The 23,324-nt window shown below is 42.7% G+C and overlaps 1 protein-coding gene across 1 annotated transcript in view; it reads right to left on the bottom strand.

Moving 5' to 3' along the window:
- Positions 1–11,524: 11,524 nt before the first annotated feature.
- Positions 11,525–23,324, bottom strand: part of LOC109869477 (motile sperm domain-containing protein 2-like) — a 53,889-nt gene continuing 42,089 nt past the window's right edge. The window contains exons 12-16 of the mRNA XM_031799302.1: positions 16,736–16,829; positions 16,520–16,616; positions 15,592–15,721; positions 13,279–13,381; positions 11,525–13,031 (exon numbers count right to left, since the gene is read on the bottom strand). Of these exons, the coding sequence (XP_031655162.1) occupies positions 12,888–13,031; positions 13,279–13,381; positions 15,592–15,721; positions 16,520–16,616; positions 16,736–16,829 (568 nt within the window). The 3' untranslated portion in view covers positions 11,525–12,887. The remainder of the gene's footprint in view (positions 13,032–13,278; positions 13,382–15,591; positions 15,722–16,519; positions 16,617–16,735; positions 16,830–23,324) is intronic.

The raw sequence follows: 23,324 nt of genomic DNA, 5'->3' as shown, positions 1-23,324 counted from the left end.
CCATCGGAGCCAGATGTTTTTGGGGTCAAGTTTAAGAAGCTCCTTTAGCAAATCGGACTCAGTAACTGCCTGCAGTATGAAACTTTGTAGCGGGGCAGGGGAAAAAGAGGGAGAAGTATCGGGGATAGTCGCATTAGAAGGGGTGGGAGATATGGAAATGTGGGACGGGCAAGGAGGCATGGCTGAGTCAAATAGGAATCCTAATTTAACGAAGTGGTGATTAAAGAGCTCAGCCATGTGCTTCTTGTCAGTAACAACCACATCATCAACATTAAGGGACATGGGCAGCTGTGAGGAGGAGGGTTTATTCTCCAGGTCTTTAACTGTTTTCCGCAACTTCTTACAGGATGTTTCTGATCTGCAATCAGGTGCAGGGCCTGGGGAGGTGAGACAGTGGAGGAAGAAGTGTTCCTTTTGGCACATTGAGTGAAGTTTTATTAGTAGAATTTATAAAGAACTTAGAGAAGTTTGAGGGAACCAAGAAAGGCAAGAAAAGTTAAATAGATTGGGGTAAGTTTAGAAAGTGGGAGAGGGAAGCCGAAAGACAGTCAGACAGGAAGGTTAAAAGAATAAAGGTGAAAGAAAGTAAGAAGAAGAGACAGAGGAAGATAAGGAAAAACAGGGATGATGATAATGACTTTCCACCCCCCTAGTATACCCCTGTATCCACTGCACCAGCACCAGCTCTGGTTGTCCGACAGCAACTTGCTCAGCTGTCTCCCCCACCGCAGCTCTACCAGCAGACCATTCGGAGGTGGCCCGTGAGCAGTCCTGTCTCTGGTGTTGGTGTACTCTGGGAACGTAGTCCACCATAGACCTCGACCCCTACCACGCAGCTAAATCCCTCACCCCCAACAGTCACGATCAGAACAGGAAAAAAAGGGGACCCAAACACAACCTTTCTCCAGGCACCTCTGGTAACGTTCCATAATCCACAACCACAACCTGCGGATGGTGAAAAGGGCCATGACGATGTTACCCGCTTGTCGACATCCAGAAGACTTAGAGACAGGACAAAATGGACATTGCTAAGGAACTTCCTTTTGCCAACTGTTACAATTTATACTGATAGAAGATACGCATTTGGGGCGGTACACAATTTTTGAACATTGTGGCAGCATCGTGGGTTTTCTGGTAAGACAATTTCACATTCTAAACTGATTGTGAATCTGGTGGAAGCCATTCTCTGGCCTACATCCATTTCTGTCTGCAAGTGTTAAGTTCACACTAACTCATCTGACCCTGTCTCTAAAAGGAATGCTATGGCTGATATGGCTGCAAAAGCAGCTGCCATGTCGATTGTGTCCCCAACTCTCCAAATGGTTTCACTTCCTGTTTCTGCTGCAAATATGTTTTCATTACAGGAGGTTTCTGATCTGCAATCAGGTGCAGGGCCTGGGGAGGTGAGACAGTGGAGGAAGAAGTGTTCCTTTGACACACAGAGGAACCTCTGGCTGGGGCCAAATGGCCTTCCCATTTTACCCAGATCTTGCTTCCCCCAAGTTGGCACATGGCCAAGACCATGTGTCAAAGGGGGGAGTTGTAGAAATTGCACATGATTTTTGGTTTGCTCCTGGATTTTCTGTTTTTGCAGAGCAATTTTGTGTGAAGTGTTTTATTTATGACTAACAATGCAGGCAGATGCATTACGATGCCTATGTCAGCCCACCCAAGGCCTGAAGGACCTTTTGAGCACATAATGGACTTCATTGAGCTTACTCCATGCCAGGGGTATAAGTACTGCATGGTTGTGGTTGATGCCTTCTCCAGATGTGTAGAAGCATTTCCTTGTAAGCATGCCACATCCATGGCTGTAGCAAAGAACCTACGAAGGGAAATCATCCCTAGGTGGGGTCTGCCGTCCAAATTAACGTCAGACAATGGCTCTCATTTTGTAAATAATGTTATTCAGAACATCTCTGAAAGTTTGCAGATTGACCTGCGAACACACTGTAGCTATCATCCATCCAGTGGTGGTCTCCTAGAGAGAGCCAACCAAACGCTGAAAATTAAATTGACTGAACTGATGGCTGAGACCAGATTGCCATGGGTAACAGTAATGCCTCTGATGTACATGCGTGGACGCGCGCATCGTACCACTGGTTTAGCATCTCATGAAATATTCACAGGAAAACCCAGGAGAATGCTTAACACTCCATTCTCGAAGAACAGGTTGACATTGATGGGTTGCGAGGATCAAATGTTAAGTTACTGTGCTGCACTTAACAATGATGTAAAGTATTTTTCCCAGGTTTTCGGCTTTACCTGAATCAAAGGGAGGACCACTCCACAAACCTTAACCAGGTGATTGGGTGGTCATCAAGGACCTCTGCAGAAGGACTTGGCACCAACAAAGCTGGACTGGTCCATTCCAGGTGCTCCTGATGACTCAAACCCCAGTAAAAGTTGCAGAGAGGTCTGTTGTATGGGCCCTGGGAGGAGATGAACAGCCCAGAGCAAGAAGTGGCCACAATGCAACTGAAGTATACAACACCATCATAGTCCCACGGCGGGACTAAAATAACAGCCGCTCCAACTTGAGCCAACGGCAGGCTCAGGACGGGAGTCCAGCAAACAACAGCCGCCCCGATACCAGAAGAAGCAGGAGGTCAATGCATCCACTTGACGAGCATCCCAGCCAGAATCACGAGGGAAAGACTTGGTCACTGCTTAATCATACAGTAAAACCGTACAGTTTGTAGTATTTTTCCACACTCAAGAGATCTCACCATTCTTACAGTATTCAGTAGAGGCCAGAATTAACGACACTTTGTGCACGGGAAGTGCTCTTATCAAATGAAACTTCATGGGGTAAACCTTCAAAGGCTAAAACTTTGAGGGGAAAATGCATTAATGGTGATTTGTCAGCAACCTGTACCTATTCTAATCCAATCCCAGCCAAATACATTCAAACTCAGTTTTTCACAATTCCTGACATTTAATCCCTGTCTTAGGTCAGTTAGAATAACCACTTTATTTTAAGAATGTGAAATGTCAGAATAATAGTAGAGAGAGTGATTTATTTCAGCTTTTATTTCATCACATTCACAGTGGGTCAGAAGTTTACATACACTCAAATAGTATTTGGTAGCATTGCTTTTAAATTGTTTAACTTGGATCAAACGTTTCGGGTAGCCTTCCACAAGCTTTCAACAATAAGCTGGGTGAATTTTGGCCCATTCCTCCTGACAGAGCTGGAGTAACTGAGTCAGGTTTGTTGGCCTCCTTACTCGCACACGCTTTTTCAGGTCTGCCCACACATTTTCTACAGCATTGATGTCAGGGCTTTGTGATGGCCACTCCAATACCTTGACTTCGTTGTCCTTAAGCCATTTTGCCACAACTTTGGAAGTATGCTTGGGGTCATTGTCCATTTGGAAGACTCATTTGCGACCAAGCTTTAACTTCCTGACTGATGTCTTGAAATGTTGCTTCAATATATCCACATAATTTTCCTCCCTCATGATGCCATCTATTTTGTGAAGTGCACCTGTCCCTCCTGCAGCAAAGCACCCCTACCGCATGATGCTGCCATCCCCATGCTTCTCGGTTGGGAATGGGTTCTTTGCCTGCAAGCCTCCCCCTTTTTCCTCCAAACGTAACATCATTATAGCCAAGCAATTATATTTTTGTTTCATCAGACCAGAGGACATTTCACCAAAAAGTATGATCTTTGTCCCCAAACAGTAGTCTGGCTTTTTTATGGCGGTTTTGGAGCATTGGCTTCCTCCTTGCTGAGTGGCCTTTCAGGTTATGTCGATATAGGACTTGTTTCACTGTGGATATAGATACGTTGGTACCCGTTTCCTCCAGCATCTTCACAAGGTCCTTCGCTGTTGTTCTGGGATTGATTTGCACTTTTCACACCAAAGTACGTTCATCTCTAGGAGACAGAACGCGTCTCCATCCTGAGCGGTATGACGGCTGTGTGGTCCCATGGTGTTTATACTTGTGTACTATTGTTTGTACAGATGAGCGTGGTACCTTCAGGCATTTGGAAATTGCTCCCAAGGATGAACCAGACTTGTGGAGGTCAACAATTTATTTTCTGAGGTCTTGGCTGATTTCTTTAGATTTTTCCATGATGTCAAGCAAAGAGGCACTGAGTTTGAAGGTAGGCCTTGAAATACATACACAGGTACCTCCAAATGACTCAAATGATGTCAATTAGCCTAACAGGAAGCTTCTAAAGCCAAGACATTATTTTCAAAAATTTTCCAAGCTGTTTAAAGGCACAGTCCACTTAGTGTATGTAAACTTCTGACCCACTGGAATTGTGATACAGTGAATTATAAGTGAAATAATCTGTCTGTAAACAATTGTTGAAAAATTACTTGTGTCATGCACAAAGTTGATGTCCTAACCGACTTGTCAAAACTATAGTTTGTTAACAAGAAATTTGTGGAGTGGTTGAAGAACGAGTTTTAATGACTCCAACCTAAGTGTATGTGTATGTAGGTGCGACTGAAGCCTGTGAGACATCCCGTGAGTTTACAATCAGCAGGAAGTCAGCTGTGTGGAACCTTGCAGAAATGAGCACATTATAGTGTGAACTGTGACACAACAAAGTTATACAGTTGAGCCCTCGTGTTATCAACCTTCGGCTACCTTAATCTGCACAAACAAACCAATCGCCTTTTATACTATGTTCTGCCCCTGTTTCCACACATCTGCTAAACTGCCACGTAGACAAAAGAGGTTGTACTTTGTCTATAAAAGAAGAGACGCGACTATGTTAAGCTTTCAACTCTGTATCATTCTTTGTAATGGTTGTTTGCTTAATTTTTGCAAATCTTATAATAAAGTTGTTGTTAGAGGAATCTACAGTCTCTCTCTTCCTATAGAATTGCTACCACATCACGCTCTCTGTAGCTGATGTATGACCTTTAAACAGGTAAATGTTCAAACGGATTACCAGGATATGTGCTCAGTGCATGCGCTGACCAACAGGCAAGTGTCTTCACTGATATTTTCAACCCGTCTCTGACCGAGTCCGTAATACCAACATGTTTCAAGCAGATCACCATAGTCCCTGTGCTCAAGAACGCCATGGCAACCTGCCTAAATGACTACCGACCCATAGCACTCACCGTCTGTAGCCATGAAGTGCTTTGAAAGGCTGGTCATGGTTCATACAGTATCAACACCATTATCCCAGAAACCCTAGACCCATTTCAATTTGCATAACACCCCAACAGATCCACAGATAATGCAATCTCTATTGCACTCCACAATCTCCTTTTCCTGGACAAAAGGAACTCCTATGTAAAAATGATATTAATTGACTACAGCTCAGCGTTTAACACAATAGTGCCTTCAAAGCTCATCACTAAGCTAAGGACCCTGGGACTAAACACCTCCCTCTGTAACTGGATCCTGGACTTTGTGACGGGCCGCCCCCAGGTTGGGTAGGAAACAACACATCTACCATGCTGATCTTCAACACAGGGGCTCCTCAGGGGTGCGTGCTCAGTCCCCTCCTGTACTCCCTGTTCACTCATGACTGCATGGCCAGGCACGACTCCAACACCATCATTAGGTTTGTTGACGATTCAACAGTGGTAGGCCTGATCACCGGTCAGAGACCTGGCCGTGTGGTGCCAGGATAACAACATCTCCCTCAACATGATCAAGACAAAGGCGATGATTGTGGACTACATGAAAATGAGGGCCGAGCATGCCCACATTCTCATTGGCGGGGCTGCAGTGGAGCAGGTTGAGAGCTTCAAGTTCCTTGGTGTCCACATCACCAACAAACTATCATGGTCCAAATTCAGCAAGACAGTTGTGACGAGGGCACGACAACACCTTTTCCCTCTCAGAAGACTGAAAAGATTTGGCATGGTTCCCCACATCCTTAAAAAGTTTCTACAGCTGCACCATCGAGAGCATAACTGCCTGGTATGGCAACTGCTCGGCCTGTGACTGCAAGGCACTACAGAGAGTAGTGCGTACGGCCCAGTACATCACTGGGGCCAAGCTTTCTGCCATCCAGGACCTCTATACCAGGCGGTGTCAGAGGATGCAAATAGTGTGCAAAGCTGTCATCAAGGCAAAGGGTGGCTACTTTGAAGAATCTAAAATATATATATTGATGTTTAACACTTTTTTGGTTGCTACATGATTCTATATGTGTTATTTTATAGTGTTGATGTCTTCACTATTATTCTATAATGCAGAAAATAGTACAAATAAAGAAAAACCCTTAAATGAGTAGCTGTGTCCAAACCTTTTGACTGGTACTGTACTTGAAAACAGATGGAAACACCTGACAATTGTTGTCTAGCAATGATCAACAACCAATTTAACAGATCTTGAAGAATTTTGAAAAGAATAATGGACAAATGTTGCACAATCCACGTATGGAAAGCTCTTAAGAGACTTAAGAGACCCAGAAAGACTCATAGCTGTAATTGCTGCCAAAGGTGCATAATAATATTGACTCAGGGGTGTGAATACTTACAGTTGAAGTCAGAAGTTTACATACTCTGATTCAGAGGGGTTGGGTTAAATGCAGAAGACACATTTCAGTTGAATACATTCAGTTGGACAACTGACTAGGTATCCATTTCCATTTCCGCATTTTGAATTCAGGCTGTAAAAAACAAAATGTGTAATAAGTCAAGGGGTAGGAATACTTTCGGAAAGCACTGTGCATGTACATATTTGCTCAATTACCTTGACTAACCTGTACCCCCACACATTGACTTGGTATCGGTACCCACTTGGCATTCGGGCTCCCGAGTGGCGCAGGGATGTAAGGCACTGCATCTCAGTGCTAGAGGCGTCACTACAGACCCTGGTTAGATTCCAGGCTGTATCACAACCGGTCATGATTGGGAGTCCCATAAGGTGGCGCACAATTGACCTACCGTCGTCCGGGTTAGGGTTTGGCCAGGGTAGGCCGTCATTGTAAATAAGAATTTGATCTTAACTGACTTGCCTAGTTGAATAAAGGTACAAAAAAAGTTAAATAATATAGCCTCGTTTTTATTTTCTTGTAACCTTTTTTTAAAACAAATGTATTTAGTAAATATTTACTTAACTCTTTTTTTTCTTAAAACTGCATTGTTGGTGAAGGGGTTGTAAGTAAGCATTTCACGGTAAGGTCTACTACACCTGTTATATTCGGCGCATGTGACAAATAAAATTGGATTTGATTTGAGTTCAATGACAGATCAAACATATAACCACCAGACAGCACATCGTTTTGAGGGGACAAAAGGCAAATCAGACACCAACAGCAGAACAAACTATCCTTGGTGTAAGTCAGCGTGTTATTATAAGTGGTGCATTGGCTCTGTGGTTGATTGCTCTGCACTGGATCTTGTTATAGATACCCAGCCTTCCCACTGAGCCCCGTGAGTGAGTTCTGCCATCTCCTCATCCTCAACAGTAATTGCTTGGTATTTTTAGGTTGCCAGCATAGGGTAATTAAAACAAATAGAGGGAGATAGCACAGACAGAGATCTCCCTGGGCTCTCCAGGGGTAAGTGGGGAGAGGTCATGCACGCTGCTGTTTTCAATTAGGCACCACTGCACCGATGAGGCTTTTATTGAAGAGGGGGGGGTGGGGCTGCTTCATGGACACATGAGACTGTTAATGTAAAATAAGGGTTAAGAGACAAAAGAGGTTTCAGGCCTGCTTCAGGAGTGAAATGGTTATCTACTGTATCAGGATAGAGCTGTGCTCATGTTGGTGGTGCCTTGTTCATGCCAGCACACACTGCCTTTCAAAGATTTGGTATAACTCTACATGGCCCCCTCATAATATTCTACCATTGCACTGTACACATTAAGAAACAACCCTATTTTTATAAGCCATTTTCAGATTCAACCCATCAATACAACAGTCATGTTCAACAAAAGGAAAATTCTATTTGTTTAAACAAACAAAACCAACTTGTTAAAGTTTATTCTTAAACATGATATGTTCATATATTTCAAATGAAATGTACATTAGGATCAGAAAAATTAACAACTACATCTTCTACATCATGTTACATATGGACATAAATAGACCTCATATACAATACCTGCAGAAAGTATTAACCCCTTGACTTTATCCAAATGTTGTATTACAACATTAATAAAAAAAATACATTTCATGAATTTTATCACTGGCCTACACACAATACCCCATTATGACAAAGTGGAATTATGTTTTTACAAATTAATAAAAAATGTAAAGATGAAAAGTCTTGAATCAATAAGTATTCAACCACTTTGTATGGCAAACCTAGCTCCACTCCCACTCCCCAGGTGCTCTCATTTGTTGACTTCTGTAACTGTAAAAGCCTTTGTTTCATGCATGTTAACATTAGAAGCCTCGTCCCTAAGTTTGTTTTACTCACTGCTTTAGCACACTCTGCCAACCCGGATGTCTTAGCCGTGTCTGAATCCTGGCTTAGGAAAACCACCAAAAACCTTGAAATCTCCATCGCTAACTATAACATTTTCCACCAAGATAGAACTGCTAAAGGGGCAGTGTTGCAATCTACTGCAAAGATAGCCTGCAGAGTTCTGTATTTACTATCCAAGTCTGTACCCAAACAATTAGAGCTTCTACTTCTAAAAATTCACCTTTCCAGAAACAAGTCTCTCACTGTTGCCGCTTGCTATAGACCTCCTTCTACAATCCAAGCTTGATGCCCTCAATCACACACAAATGATCAATGAACCTACCAGTTACAACTCTAAATCTGTAAACACGGGTACCCTCATAGATGTCATCCTAACTAGCTCGCCCTCCAAATAAACCTCTGCTGTTTTCAATCAAGATCTCAGCGATCACTGCCTCATTGCCTACATCCGTAATGGGTCTGCGACCAAACAACCACCCCTCATCATTGTCAAACGCTCCCTAAAACACTTCAGCGAGCAGGCCTTTCTAATTGACCTGGCCGGGGTATCCTGGAATGACATTGACCTCATCCCGTCAGTAGATGATACCTGGCTATTCTTTAAAAGTGCCTTTCTCACCATCTTAAATAAGCATGCCCCATTCAAAAAATGTAGAACTAGGAATATATATAGTCCTTGGTTCACTCCAGACCTGTCTGCCCCTTGACCAGCACAAAAACATCCTGTGTCGTTCTGCATTAGCATCGAATAGCCCCCGTGATATGCAACTTTTCAGCGAAGTTAGGAACAAATATATACAGGCAGTTAGGAAAGCTAAGGCTAGCTTTTTCAAACATAAATTTGCATCCTGTATTACTAACTCAAAAACGTTCTGGGACACTGTAAAGTCCATGGAGAATAAGAGCACCTCCTCCCAGCTGCCCACTGCTCTGAGGCTAGGAAACACTGTCACCACCGATAAATCCACTATAATCGAGAATTTCAATAAGCATTTCTCCACAGCTGGCCATGCTTTCCACCTGGCTACCCCTACCCCGGTCAACTGCCAGGCACCCTCCACAGCAACCCGCAAAAGCCCCACCATTTCTCCTTCACCCAAATCCAGATAGCTGATGATCTGAAAGAGCTGCAAAAACTGGACCCCTACAAATCAGCCAGGCTAGACAATCAGCCAGGCAGGCTGTAAATCTAAAATGATCTACAGAAATGGTTGCAACCCCTATTACTAGCCTGTTCAACCTCTCTTTCGTATCGTCTGAGATTCTCAAAGATTGGAAAGCTGCCGCGGTCATCCCCCTCTTCAAAGGGGGTGACACTCTAGACCCAAACTGCTACAGACCTATATCTATCCTACCCTGTCTTTCTAAGGTCATTCGAAATCCAAGTTAACAAACAGATTACCGATCAATTTGGAATCCCACCTTACCTTCTCCGCTATGCAATCTGCTTTCAGAGCTGATCATGGGTGCCTCAGTCATGCTCAAGGTCCTTAACGACATCATAACCGCCATCGATAAGAGACATTACTGTGCAGCTGTATTCATTGACCTGGCCAAGGCTTTCGACTCTGTCAATCACCACATTCTTATTGGAATAATCGACAGCCTTGGTTTCTCAAATGATTGCCTCGCCTGGTTTACCAACTACTTCTCTGATAGAGTTCTGTGTCAAATCGGAGGGCCTGTTGTCCGGAGCTCTGGCAGTCTCTATGGGGATGCCACAGGGTTCAATCCTCAGGCCGACTCTCTTCTCTGTATACATCAATGATGTTGCTCTTGCTGCTGGTGATTCTCTGGTACACCACTACGCAGATGACACCATTCTGTATACTTCTGGCCACTCTTTGGACACTGTGTTAACTAACCTCCAGACGAGCTTCAATGCCATAAAACTCTCCTTCCGTGGCCTCCAACTGCTCTTAAACGCAGGGAGAACTAAATGCATGCTATTCAACCGATCACTGCCCGCACCTGCTTGCCGTCCAGCATCACTACTCTGGACGGCTCTGACTTAGAACTACAAATACCTAGGTTAGACTGTAAACTCCTTCCAGACTCACATTAAGCATCTCCAATCCAAAATTAAATCTAGAATTGGCTTCCTATTTCGCAACAAAGCATCCTTCACTCATGTTGCCAAACATACCCTTGTAAAACTGACCATCCTACCGATCCTCGACTTCGGTGATGTCATCCATAAAACAGCCTCCAACACTCTACTCAACAAACTGGATACAGTCTATCACAGTGCCATCCATTTAGTCACCAAAGCCAACCAACTTGTTGGTTGGCCCTCGCTTCATACTCGTCGCCAGACCCACTGGCTACAGGTTATCTACAAGTCTCTGCTAGGTAAAGCCCCGCCTTATCTCAGCTCACTGGTCACCATAGCAGCACCCACCCGAGGCACACGCTCCAGCAGGTATATCTCACTGGTCACCCCCAAAGCCAATTCCTCCTTTGGTCGTCTTTCCTTCCAGTTCTCTGCTGCCAATGACTGGAACGAACTGCAAAAATCTCTGAAGCTGGAGACTCATATCTCCCTCACTAGCTTTAAGCACCAGCTGTCAGAGCAGCTCACAGATCACTGCACCTGTACATAGCCCATCTGTAAACAGCCCATCTATCTACCTACCTCATCCCCATACAGTATTTATTTCTTTATCTTGCTCCTTTGCACCCCAGTATCTCTACTTGCACATTCATTTTCTGTACATCTACCATTCCAGTGTTTAATTGCTATATTGTAATTACTTCACCACCATGGCCTATTTATTGCCTTAACTCCCTTATCTTACCTCATTTGCACTCACTGTATATAGACTTTTTGTTTCCTTTTGTTCTACTGTATTATTGACTATGTTTTGTTTATTCCATGTGTAACTCTGTGTTGTTGTCGAATTGCTATGCTTTATCTTGGCCAGGTCGCAGTTGCAAATGAGAACTTGTTCTCAACTAGGCTACCTGGTTAAATAAAGGTGAACAACTCTGTGTGCAATAATAGTGTTTAACATTATGTTTGTATGATGACCTATTCTCTGTACCCCACACATACAAAAAATTGTAAGTTCCATCAGTCGAGCAGTGAATTTCCAACACAGATTGAACCACAAAGACCAAGAAGGTTAACCAATGCCTCGCAAAGAAAGGCACCGGAAACATAAAAAGCAGACATTTTTTAATATCCCTTTGAGCATGGTGTTATAGTTATTAATTGCACTTTGATACAGGTGTCCTTCTTAACTCAGTTGCCGGAGAGGAAGGAAACCGCTCAGGAATTTCACCATGACGCCAATAGTGACTTTAAAACAGTTACAGAGTTTAATGGCTGTGATAGGATAAAACTGAGGATGGATCAACCATATTGTAGTTACTTCACAATACTAACCTAAATGACAGAGTGAAAAGAAGGAAGCCTGTACAGAATAAAAAATATTCCAAAACATGCATCTTGTTTGCAACAAGGCACTAAAGTAATACTGAAAATAATGTGGTAAAGCAATTAACTTTTTGTCCTGAATACAAAGTGTTTGGTTTGGGGCAAATCCAATACAACAAATTACTGAGTACCACTCTCTATATTTTCAAGCATAGTGGTGACTGCTTCATGTTACGGGTACGCTTGTAATCGTTAGGCCCGGGGAGTTTCAGGATAAAAAATAAACGAAATCTGGGTTCAGTCTGGTTTCCACCAGACACTGGGATATGAATTCACCTTTCAGCAGGAAAATAACCTAAAACACAAGGCCATATCTACACTGGAGTTGCTTACCAAGAAGACAGTGAAGGTTCCTGAGTTGTTCCAGTAATGACTTAAATCTACTTCAAAATGTATGTCAAGAACTGAAAATGGTTGTTTAGCAATGATCAACAACCAAGTTGACATTGCTTAAAGGATATTTAAAATAATAAATGAGCAAATGTTGCAAAATCCAGGTATGGAAAGCTCGAGACTTACCCAGAAAGACTCACAGCTGTAATAGCTGCCAAAGGTGAATCTAAAAGTATTGACTCAAGGGTGTGAATACATACGTAAATTATATATTGCTGTATTTAATTTACAATAAATGTGCAGAAAATTCTAAAAACATGTTTTCACTTTGCCATTATGGGCTATTGTGTGTAGATGGGTGAGAATGATGTATGTTTTAATCCATTTTGAATTTAGGATGTAACACAAAAAAATGTGGAAGGGGGTATGAATACTTTCTGAAGGCACTGTATAATTCCATGATCAGTAGTAAAAATACATTATCGATTTAATTTCACAGTGTCGAGACTCTTTAGGTACGGTACCTCTCACAACACCCAGGAAACTATGAGGAATCTCTCTGGGCAACTCCACAAGCTCACTGCTACAGAACAGAGCAGCCCTCCATCTCCATGACGACAGCTCTTGTAGAGAAGAGAGTCTACTCTCTTATTATCACTGAGTCCAACACCAGCCCTCTTCCTATTGGTTAAGCTTTCAGCTGCTGTAGTCTCTATGTTAGATGGGAGGAGGAGGTAGACCATGTGGTCAGGTCAGGAAGTCCCGGGAAGGTTGTAGAGACACAGGAAGGTGAACATCATGACAACAAGCACCAGACCAATCAGAACCTGCTGGACCCACAGATACTGGTCCAGCTTCTGCTCCAGCCGGGTGTTACACACCATCACACGCATCAGCTGCAGAGGAGAGCATTTGGTAACTTCATCTTACTAATGTATTCACTTTTCAGTTTCCCATATCAATTTGATACCATGAAAATGTATAATGCTTGTAATAGTGTAAAAAGAAAGGGGGGGGGGGGAAGAAGATAAACCAATGAACTCAAAGTTAAAATACAGCAAATACTGTACATGGATTAATATTATATAGGTAATGTATTCTTGTGGGTGGAGGAGCATCATCCAATAGGAGTGGAGAGCTCACCGTCGTGTGCAGGTCCGGGTGGCCATTGGCTCCTCCTTCAATTGGGCTGTCACTTCCACAGGTCAGGATGGGCTTAGTGCTCTCCAGGATGTGACATCGTAATCTACAGGAAGGACAGGACACAGTCACGTCCAATGTGTATAAACCCTGGATGACTGACCGTGGGCGCTGTATTGAAGCCACCGCGCAGCCATCTTGGTACTCTTCCTCAATTATAAAAAAAGATATTGCATTTATTAAATGTCTACATTAGTTTGACACGTTTATTCTATTACAGACACCTTAATGGACGTGAGAGGCCTTCATTAAGAAAAATACATTAGTTTGTTAAGTTAGTCACAAATTCAATCGTAGCCGGCCACCTTGTCTTCAGAGGGCCGAGTGTCTATGTCTTAATTGAACGGAAAAACCCAAAACCAGCAGGCACTCGGCCCTCCGTGAAATGAGTCTGACACCCCTGCCTTAATGCATATTTTTTTAATTATATTATGTGAGCTAAACATAAAAATAATATTTAAAAATGTACTAATGTTACTGTCCCGACTACAATTTCAGTTTATGTGACAAAACAAGCAGGTATAGTGTAGAGAATTACTAGGACAGCTCCAGGACAGCAACACAATTAGACCCAACCAAATCATGGGAAAACTAAAAGATAATTACTTGACACATTGGAATTAATTAACAACAAAAAAACTGACCAAACTAGAATGTTATTTGGCCCAAAACAGAGAGTACACAGTGGCAGAATACCTGCACTTCCTAACCTCATGCCAAATGTATGACCATATTAGAGACACACTTTCCTCAGATTACACAGATCCAACAATCATTTGAAAACAAACCCAATTTTGAACTCCCATATCTATTGGGTGGAATACCACAGTGTGCCATCGCTGCAGCAAGATTTGTTACCTGTTGCCACAAGAAAAGGGCAACCAGTGAAGAACAAACACCACTCTAAATACCTCCCATATTCATGTTTATTTATTTCCCTTTTCATACTTTAACCATTTGCACATGACATCTGAAATGTCTTTATTCTTTTGGAACTTTTGTGAGTGTAATGTTTACTGTTCATTTTATTGTTTATTTCACTTTTGTTTATTATCTACTTCACTTGCTTTGGCAATGTTAACATATGTTTCCCAAGCCCTTACATTGAATCACTGTACCATCTAAACCGCTGTGAAATATCTTTCCAAAGCAAAAATATATATTATTTTCAGCTGTTTGATACTGGAAGTAAAATATACAAAAAGGAAACTTAGCGCACATAGAATTGATCTACCACTTCTTAGACTTACTTTCAATGAGAATGACAGATCTATAACAAATATTTATATGTGAATTTGGTCAGGTCGCCCAAAAGTTACATATTGCAGCTTTAAATACATGTAATTTTGCCCTTGAAACATTTGAAATACTGTAGAACTCCATTAATTACTATGGAAGAGTGCTCATACTAGGGATTGCCCATATGGTCGACCGCTGGCTTCAAAGCCTCTCAATGGCCAATACATAGCGTCAGCAATCCAGGGTTTATATACATCATTGGTCACATCAGGGAAGACTGAGGAGAGGGGATAATCAGCCTGCTAGGTCACTGACATACCCCAGCCATGCTGAGGCAATCTGTGCTGTACACTGCAAGACCACAACGGGTTTACTGAATCAAAGTTATCTTGAGGTCATTATAGATGTTGATGGTGGCATATTAATGACTGCTTGCCCTTTGGCTCAAAATGAATTGTTTTACTCATTTACATACACTCAGTATACCAAACATTAGGAACACCTTCCTAATTTGAGTTGCACCACCCCCTTTTGCCCTCAGAACAGCCTAAATTCGTTGGGGAATGGATTGTACACGTTGACTCCAAAGCATCTCACAGTTGTGCCAACTTGGCTGGATGTCCTTTAGGTGGTGGACAATTCCTGATACAGACGGGAAAAAGTGGAGCTTTAAAACCCCAGCAGTGTTGCAGTATTTGACACAAACCGGTACGCCTGGCACCTACTATCATATCAAAGGAACTTAAAAAATGTTGTCTTGCCCATTCACCCTCTGAATGGCACACGTACACAATCCATGTCTCAATTGTCTCAAGCCTTAAAAATCCTTCTTTAATCTGTCTCCTCCCCTTTGTCTACACTGATTGAAGTGGATTTAACAGGGGACATCAATAAGGGACCATAGCTTTCACCTGGATTCATCTGGTCAGCCTATGTCATGGAAAGTGCAGGTGTTCTTAATGTTTTGTAAACTCAGTGTATATTCCCATCCATGAGGAGGCATCGATGATGATGTACCTGTGCTCCATGATCTTGGTTTTGGGCACGTCCTTCCAGAAGTGAACGAGCTCTGGTGATCCAGCACCAGCGTTCTGCTCCATCTCTACAGCCATAACTAGGAAGCGGTCCTGCAGAGATGCCTGGTGGCCTGCACAAACACATCCATGAACTCATTGAACTCATGAACTCATTTAACTTTTTTTTAAATCTCAGTATATTGTTCAGTTTATGTATCTAGATTCCTACATTTGGATGGGATCAGCTGTACAAAGTATACAGTTTAAACCCCACTGCTGTCAGAATCCAATAATCAGAAGATAGATCTGAAAGAGCTAACTCTCTCACAGCTGTGAACAGAAAAAGTGAGGGTTCTTATCCACTAAACTCAAACAAATGAACAAGATATAGGCGATAGACGGTGGCTCCCGAAAACTGAATTAAGTTAAACCCAGAGAGAGAAGGAAACCCTCAAACTTTGGAATAATGCCAGAATTTGATTATTCAAAAAACCCATATCTAGCACATCAGAAACCATGACTGACATTTCCATGCTTGAAGGCCTCTGAACGTCTTATCAGCCAAGTCCCTGCATCCCTACTCAATGTTGGTCTCAAGTGATCAAGAGGAAAACATTGACCTTAGGGGTTTCAGCCTTCCACAGAGTACTGAGACTGGCTCAATAAAGTTTATTTACCCGCCGTTAGATTTCTGAAAGGCTCAGCTTAGGGGAAGATAAGAGATTATTATTTTATCACTCTTAAAATATGTATGTCAGGCAAAAGAAAGCTGTACTCTGTCAGCACTTTCCAAAGTTATTAGACTGAGACTGGACCTTTTGATTATTCTGAAGTTTCTTCTGGTGCATCTGGAAACATCCAAAGGAAGTAGATAAGAGGAGTGGGTGGGGAGAAAGAGAGAGAGAGAGAGCGAGAGATAAGTGCAGTACCTCCATGTAAGGACACCACTATATCCACAGAAGCGCCCGAATCACAGCAGCTGTTGCTGGGCTTCACTCTGTACTTCTCAGGTGCTGTGGTTCGTACCTGTGGAAGGAGACACCGTCAAGTCAGCTTGGAGATGGTTTATTTTCACACACATACACACACAGGGGCACACACAAGCACAGAGTGCCACGCTTGCACACACAGCGGCATGCACATACCTTGAAGGCCACTTGATTCTTGGACACATTATCGAGGATGATAAGACACTTCCTGTCTGACTCTTTGGACCCAAAGCTCAGCTCCTCTGCTGGACTGGAAGTAAGAGAGAAAAGACATTACATTTTAGAGGAGAAACAGCACAGGCTGCATGAAGACAAGGTGGCCGGCTACGATTGAATTTGTGACTAACTTAACAAACTAATGTATTTTTCTTAATGAAGGCATCAGCCACAATGGCTATCTGGTGTTCAAAACAAGCCAATACATCTGTTAGAAGTCTTGCTTTACAGTGTGCTTTGTTGTTCCTCTTCGTGATATCTTAGCTTAATCGATCTGTTTGGCAAAGCTTCGTGAGCTTAGATGTTGCTTCCTGAGAGTGATTGCAGTATGATTACCCAGGGACTTGTATATTATGTTAGCTTCCATTGTTACACATTTACTAAACAGCTGCTAGATCACCATCTAGCTCAATATTCTAGCTAACACATGGCAGATTATGTCCATCTGTGCTTGCATGTTTTTTTCTGCTTTAAATAAACAAAAAGCCTTGTACACTACATTGATACCATGTGTAATTGCCATTTATCCGACTCAATTGATGTCAATATGTTCTTTATAATATTTTTCAAGGAGGTTCATTCCAGAGAAATAGCCCCCGACTAACTGTATGTTCCCTTGGGCCAAACCCTCAGTCTCTGATGTGCTGTGCTCCTCCTGACCTATATGGAGCTGTCTGTCAGGCCCCTGGGAAGAAGGCAGGCTCAAGCCTAGCAGGCGTAGCTGAACCCATTTATGAGGAAAATGGAGAATTAAACCACATTATTACCCAAGTCTAGGGTGAAAATATCTGTGATCTTGCATCAAAGCTGTGAAATCTGGAGGAGCAGAGGAAAAATCCATGGCCTGAGAAAGTAGCCACGAGGCACTCTAATTCGCTCTCCAACACTCAGCGCACCCCCATCCCAGCCCCTAACAGACCACCCCCACCCCCCCCCAACTGCCTCACCAGGCTCATGTTTAAGGGATAATTGTGTAAAATGGATAATTCAGCCTCAGTGAACACTTCTCCACACTGTGCTGTGGACTGCTGCTGGCATGCTTCAGTACCTACTGACAACTCAGTGAAATGGCCAACATGCTAAAAATTCCTGTGTAGCGTATATAAAAAGTCTAGCTGTACATTCCGTAGGCTACAGAGCTCTAAACAACAGATTGTTTTGTTCTTTGCCCCAGTAAAGCGTTGTGAGGAGCCCAGCGCTCCCCTGAGCCCGGAATGACTCTCTAGACTTCAGGAAACCTTTTGACAAACACATTCTGAAGATCAAAGCATCCCCTCTTCCGCCCTTCCAGCTCTGGTTCTGCCTTCCTCGTGGACATAATTGCATTTAAGGCTCATATAAATACTTTTATCACTCTAATACGTAGCCCATAGCTGTGAAAAATCTCACATCAAAGAGTCTGCTCTCCAAAAAACTGAACTGGACGGAAATGACTCAGGAACATAGGAATGATCTAATTTAACATCGGAATACCCATCAATGGAGGAAGCTCTCAAGTACTGTACCTTGATGGATTCTGGGTTCTAACTCCTTAACTTGGGATAGGGTTAATTATCAGGTATCCTATTGAAATATAGAGGGTCTACACCAGAAGTTAATGGTTATCTGTAGGAGGAAGGTATATGGTGTGTGTGCAATTAAGCTTGGAATGTACTGAGTGTAGGGAAAATGATCATGTGGCAGCATTGATAAGGGGAGAGAGCCATGGACTAGTGAAGAAGGGGGTCGAGATCAGGTCAGGTTACGTTAAGTGAAGAGGAACCGTTCAATGCCTGTATCGCTTAGTTTCTTGCTAGCAATAAAAATATACAATGAGAGAAGGAGAAGACTCCACCCAAAGTGGGGTACAAATACCACCACTATTGTAAACATGTTTTTGTCTGTTCAGCTGTTCGATCCTTTGGGAAGAATAAACTTGGTTTAAGCTTTCACAGTGTCTGTTGAGTTCTTACTCTAACAATTAGAACCTAACAGTTGATGTTGTCGACAGGATTCACCACGATTTATAGTCAAACCAGGGAGTCCAGATCAGTGGAGCAGGAGCTGGCAACAAACAAGGTAGGCACAGTCCCTACACCAGTTTCCACTAATTTTGACATATTGGGGAGATGAGAATCATAGGCTGAACAATTATAGAATACAGACCTAGAAAGCCTGAGTTTATTCAGTAGGCCCATTGAGTAACGACCGGTCGTATGGTTGGTTCCTTTAGGGATAGGTCCCGAGTAGAGGTTTTCCTTTGTGAGATCCAGGTAAAAATATGGTGTAGGGTAGGTTCCTTTAAGGGTAGGTCCCAAGTGGAGGTTTTCCTCTACGAGATCCAGGCTGATATAAGGTGTAGGATGGGTTCCTTTAAGGGTAGGTCCCAAGTGGAGGTTTTCCTCTACGAGATCCAGGCTGATATAAGGTGTAGGATGGGTTCCTTTAAGGGTAGGTCCCAAGTGGAAGTTTTCCTCTACGAGATCCAGGCTGATATAAGGTGTAGGATGGGTTCCTTTAAGGATAGGTCCCAAGTGGAGGTTTTCCTCTACGAGATCCAGGCTGATATAAGGTGTAGGATGGGTTCCTTTAAGGATAGGTCCCAAGTGGAGGTTTTCCTCTACGAGATCCAGGCTGATATAAGGTGTAGGATGGGTTCCTTTAAGGATAGGTCCCAAGTGGAGGTTTTCCTCTACGAGATCCAGGCTGATATAAGGTGTAGGATGGGGTCCTTTAAGGATAGGTCCCAAGTGGAGGTTTCCCTCTACGAGATCCACAAGTGACAATACAGTGCAGGGTAGGTTCCGTATAGGATAGGTCCCTAGTGGGGCTATTCACCTGTGAGATCTGTAAGAGTGACGAAGGTCCCAGCTGCAGTGACAGTGAGGAAGTAGAGTATGTGGATAATGATAAGAAGGTAAGCCACATGCATGGTTAAAAGAAAAGCAATAAGATATTCAAACATTTTTTGAGTTACATGTATTAGCAGTAGCAATAAGGCGAGAGGTTGGTTTATGCCATATGGGGAGGGGGAACCATGACATATTGTGTGGAAATGTCACACCCTGACCATAGTTTGCTTTGTATGTTTCTATGTTTTGGTTGGTCAGGGTGTGATCTGAGTGGGCATTCTATGTTGGATGTCTTGTTTGTCTATTTCTATGTCTGGCCTGATATGGTTCTCAATCAGAGGCAGGTATTAGTCATTGTCTCTGATTGGGAACCATATTTAGGTAGCCTGGGTTTCACTGTGTGTTTGTGGGTGATTGTTCCTGTCTCTGTGTTTTGCACCAGATAGGGCTGTTTTTGGATTTCCACGTTTATTGTTTTGTAGTGTTCATGTTTATCTTTGTTTATTAAACATGAATCAATATAATCACGCTGCGTTTTGGTCCGCCTCTACTTCACCTAAAGAAAACCGTTACAGGAAATAGGAAGACAAGTGTGAATAATTTTGGTAATGTGTGTTATCAACAACAGTAATACATTTGCAGACGCTATAGTATTGGTTCTAATATAAGGTATTAAGTGCCGTGACCAATTAATAAGCACAAATACCATAACCATTCTCCAGGGAAGTGGGTAGCGCTACCTTAGAAAATAGTTCATAGAAGGTGCGTATTGGAGACGGCAGTGTAGAAATCTAAACACCCTGGACACCGTCGGGAGAGGTTTGGGAATAATAACTATTGATATGTGTAACGTTTTTCTTCTGGTGAAAGAGAGGCGGACCAAAATGCAGCGTGGTGGTTATTCATGTTTAATTTATAAAGACACTATACATGAATAAACTAACAAAAACAATAAACGTGCGAAAACCTAAACAGCCCTATCTGGTGCAAACACAGAGACAGGAACAATCACCCACAAAACCCAACACAAAACAGGCTACCTAAATATGGTTCCCAATCAGAGACAATGACTAACACCTGCCTCTGATTGAGAACCATATCAGGCCAAACATAGAAATAGACAAACCAGACACACAACATAGAATGCCCACCCAGCTCACGTCCTGACCAACACTAAAACAAGGAAAACACATACGAACGATGGTCAGAACGTGACAATATGGCAACAGACAGCCCCGATTCTCTCCTGTAAAGTGGAGCTAGAGGATTTTAATAAAGCTATGGAGGCGCTGAAAGAAGTGCACAAGCATTCTACCAATTTGGCTCGAATATGGGAAAAATTTAGTAAACTGGATAAAATTGGGCAGCACTTCCCTGTTGACGGAAAATTCAAATCAAATAAAGAACTCAGATGCAGTTGTGGTATGGCACAATGACATGAATGAGAAATGGAAAGCTCAATATACAAGTGTTTTGATATTGGCGTTTTATCAACAGAAGAGTATAACTGAAAAAATTGAATTAGTAGATGTACTCAGCTACAGAAAGACTGGGTACGGGAGCACATTGATAGAATTTGTACTTCGGCTTTGATGGCAGTTTTGAAACGTGATCAAAATGGCAATTGCGTGGGTAATGGATGAAATAGAGCAGGATGCTTTGAGAGTGGAAAATAACTCTGCTCACTTCACAGTCGTGCGAAGCAGTGGTGGGCCGTCAGGGCCTTCTCTGCTGGCCTAAACATCATCAGAATATATATATATTTTTAAATATATTTTCCCACAAATATGTATTAAATTATTCCCCAGAATAAGAGTTATACCCTTCATTTCATAGCTTTCCTCTTGGTTGCACTGCTTCCAGCCCCAGGTTGAGATTTGAGGGCTAGTCTTTATGTTAGATCTTTTATCCAATCATATTCAGCCATCATGTGTTGCCAGGGGTTTAAAATCTGCCCCCAGGCCTTCAGAATCAACAGTGCGGGCGCTTGTAGCTTAAAATTAATGAAAATGAAAATTTTGTGTCAACCAATCAGCTTTAGAGTTGGCTATTGTACGCCTGCTGGCTGGCTCCAGTGTTACACAGGAGCCAGCTAGCTAGCAGGCGTAGTGCGTGCACGTCTTTTGATTGGATTACCAATATTGAGAGGCAAGTCCTATGGGCAGGTCTATGCAGGACTAGGAAATTGAATTTGATAAACAAATTCATTCGCGTACTACTAAGCTGTTTTTTCAACCCACAATGGCGGAAGGAGGAGAAGATATCGATTTGGTCGAGGATATAATTATAACGCCATTCTCAAGACAAACTTTTCAAGAAAAGTTAGACATTGTAAGGAGAGGTCGACGCCGACGCTACAAAGCCTGTCATAGGTGGGAAAGGGGTTTGTTCGCCACTTTCAAAGTTCATACTACGAGCGCTATCAATGGCTCACAGGCTCCGAGAAGCACTGCAAACTACTGCTGGGAATGCCTATTATTTGCAAGTGATCGATTTGGTGTTTGGAGCCACACTGGCTTTGCAAACTTGAGTTGTCTAAGCAAGGCAGCAACGAGACACCAAAGTACGGCTGGGCACTTACAAGCAATGGTGCTTTTGAAAACTTTTGGGGACACCCGAGTGGATCTACAGCTCAACGAACAAGCACGCAGGGCAACGGAGCTGCACAATGAAAAGGTGAAGAAAAATAGGGAAATATTGAAAAGACTCATTGATTGTGTCATGTTTTTGGGTAAACAGGAACTGTTTTTTTGGGGGGGGACTTAAAGCTCAAAGTTTGTGGACCAGAAATGGATAGAAGAAGAATATTAATATAACTCTGTTGCACTCGACTATGTTCTTGCCTATTAGTTGAACTGTACTGTATTGTACTCTTCCCCTGCAATTCTCTGAATAAAAATGTCAATTTCAAGTTGATGCAACGCCTGGTTATACTGCATTTCTGTCTAAATGTATAGTGTCTAGAGCCATGGCATCATAATGATGGTAATAAGAGGTGGATTAATTTGGGTGGGACTGTGTAGGACCTCACTGAAGGCCCAGGCCCCAGGCCCACGGCACGCCACTGGTGCGAAGGGTTAATACGGCCACAGGGAAAGTCACTAACTATAGTTTCAATGGCCAAGTTAAGACAAAGAAACGTAGCGTAAAAACATCAAAGCGTAGGGAGACAAAGTCCTGTTTTAGGTGTGGGGCTGTTGGTCATTGGAAAAGGGAGTGTAAAGTAGGAATGGAGCCTGCTGCATTCGGAGGAAATGCTGCCATGCAAGCGTTTGCATCTTTTTCAAAAGAGCAACAACAAATCCTCCTGAAAGTAGCAGGACAGGAAACTTACACATAGTGGTGTATGGCCTCTGTACGATCGATAGTGGTTCATAGAGATTACAGTTTCTATGTGAAGAAAGACGTATGAGATCACGTTTTACACAACTTTTTAATAGATATCAGGGATCAAATATCACAGATTCCTTATGATGAGAAATTGGCTAAATTTGCCTCAGGAAAAAGTATTTTGGGTTGAAGAATCTAGGCGAAATGCCAGGGGAATGAAAGGTAACAAATAAAAATTATCTGGCCAAAACACTCCTTGCAACTCAGAAAACCTTGGGGGGGGGGGATTTCAAAATGGCCGAAAGGGTGGAAGGGTCACGAGGAATTAGCAAAGGGGTTACCAAACCTAAAATTAACTTTACATTTTT

The sequence above is a fragment of the Oncorhynchus kisutch genome, linkage group LG2, assembly GCF_002021735.2.
Source record: "Oncorhynchus kisutch isolate 150728-3 linkage group LG2, Okis_V2, whole genome shotgun sequence".
Classification (NCBI taxonomy): domain Eukaryota; kingdom Metazoa; phylum Chordata; class Actinopteri; order Salmoniformes; family Salmonidae; genus Oncorhynchus; species Oncorhynchus kisutch.
Note: the sequence above shows the minus strand (reverse complement) of the source record. Positions and strands in the feature narration are given on the sequence as shown.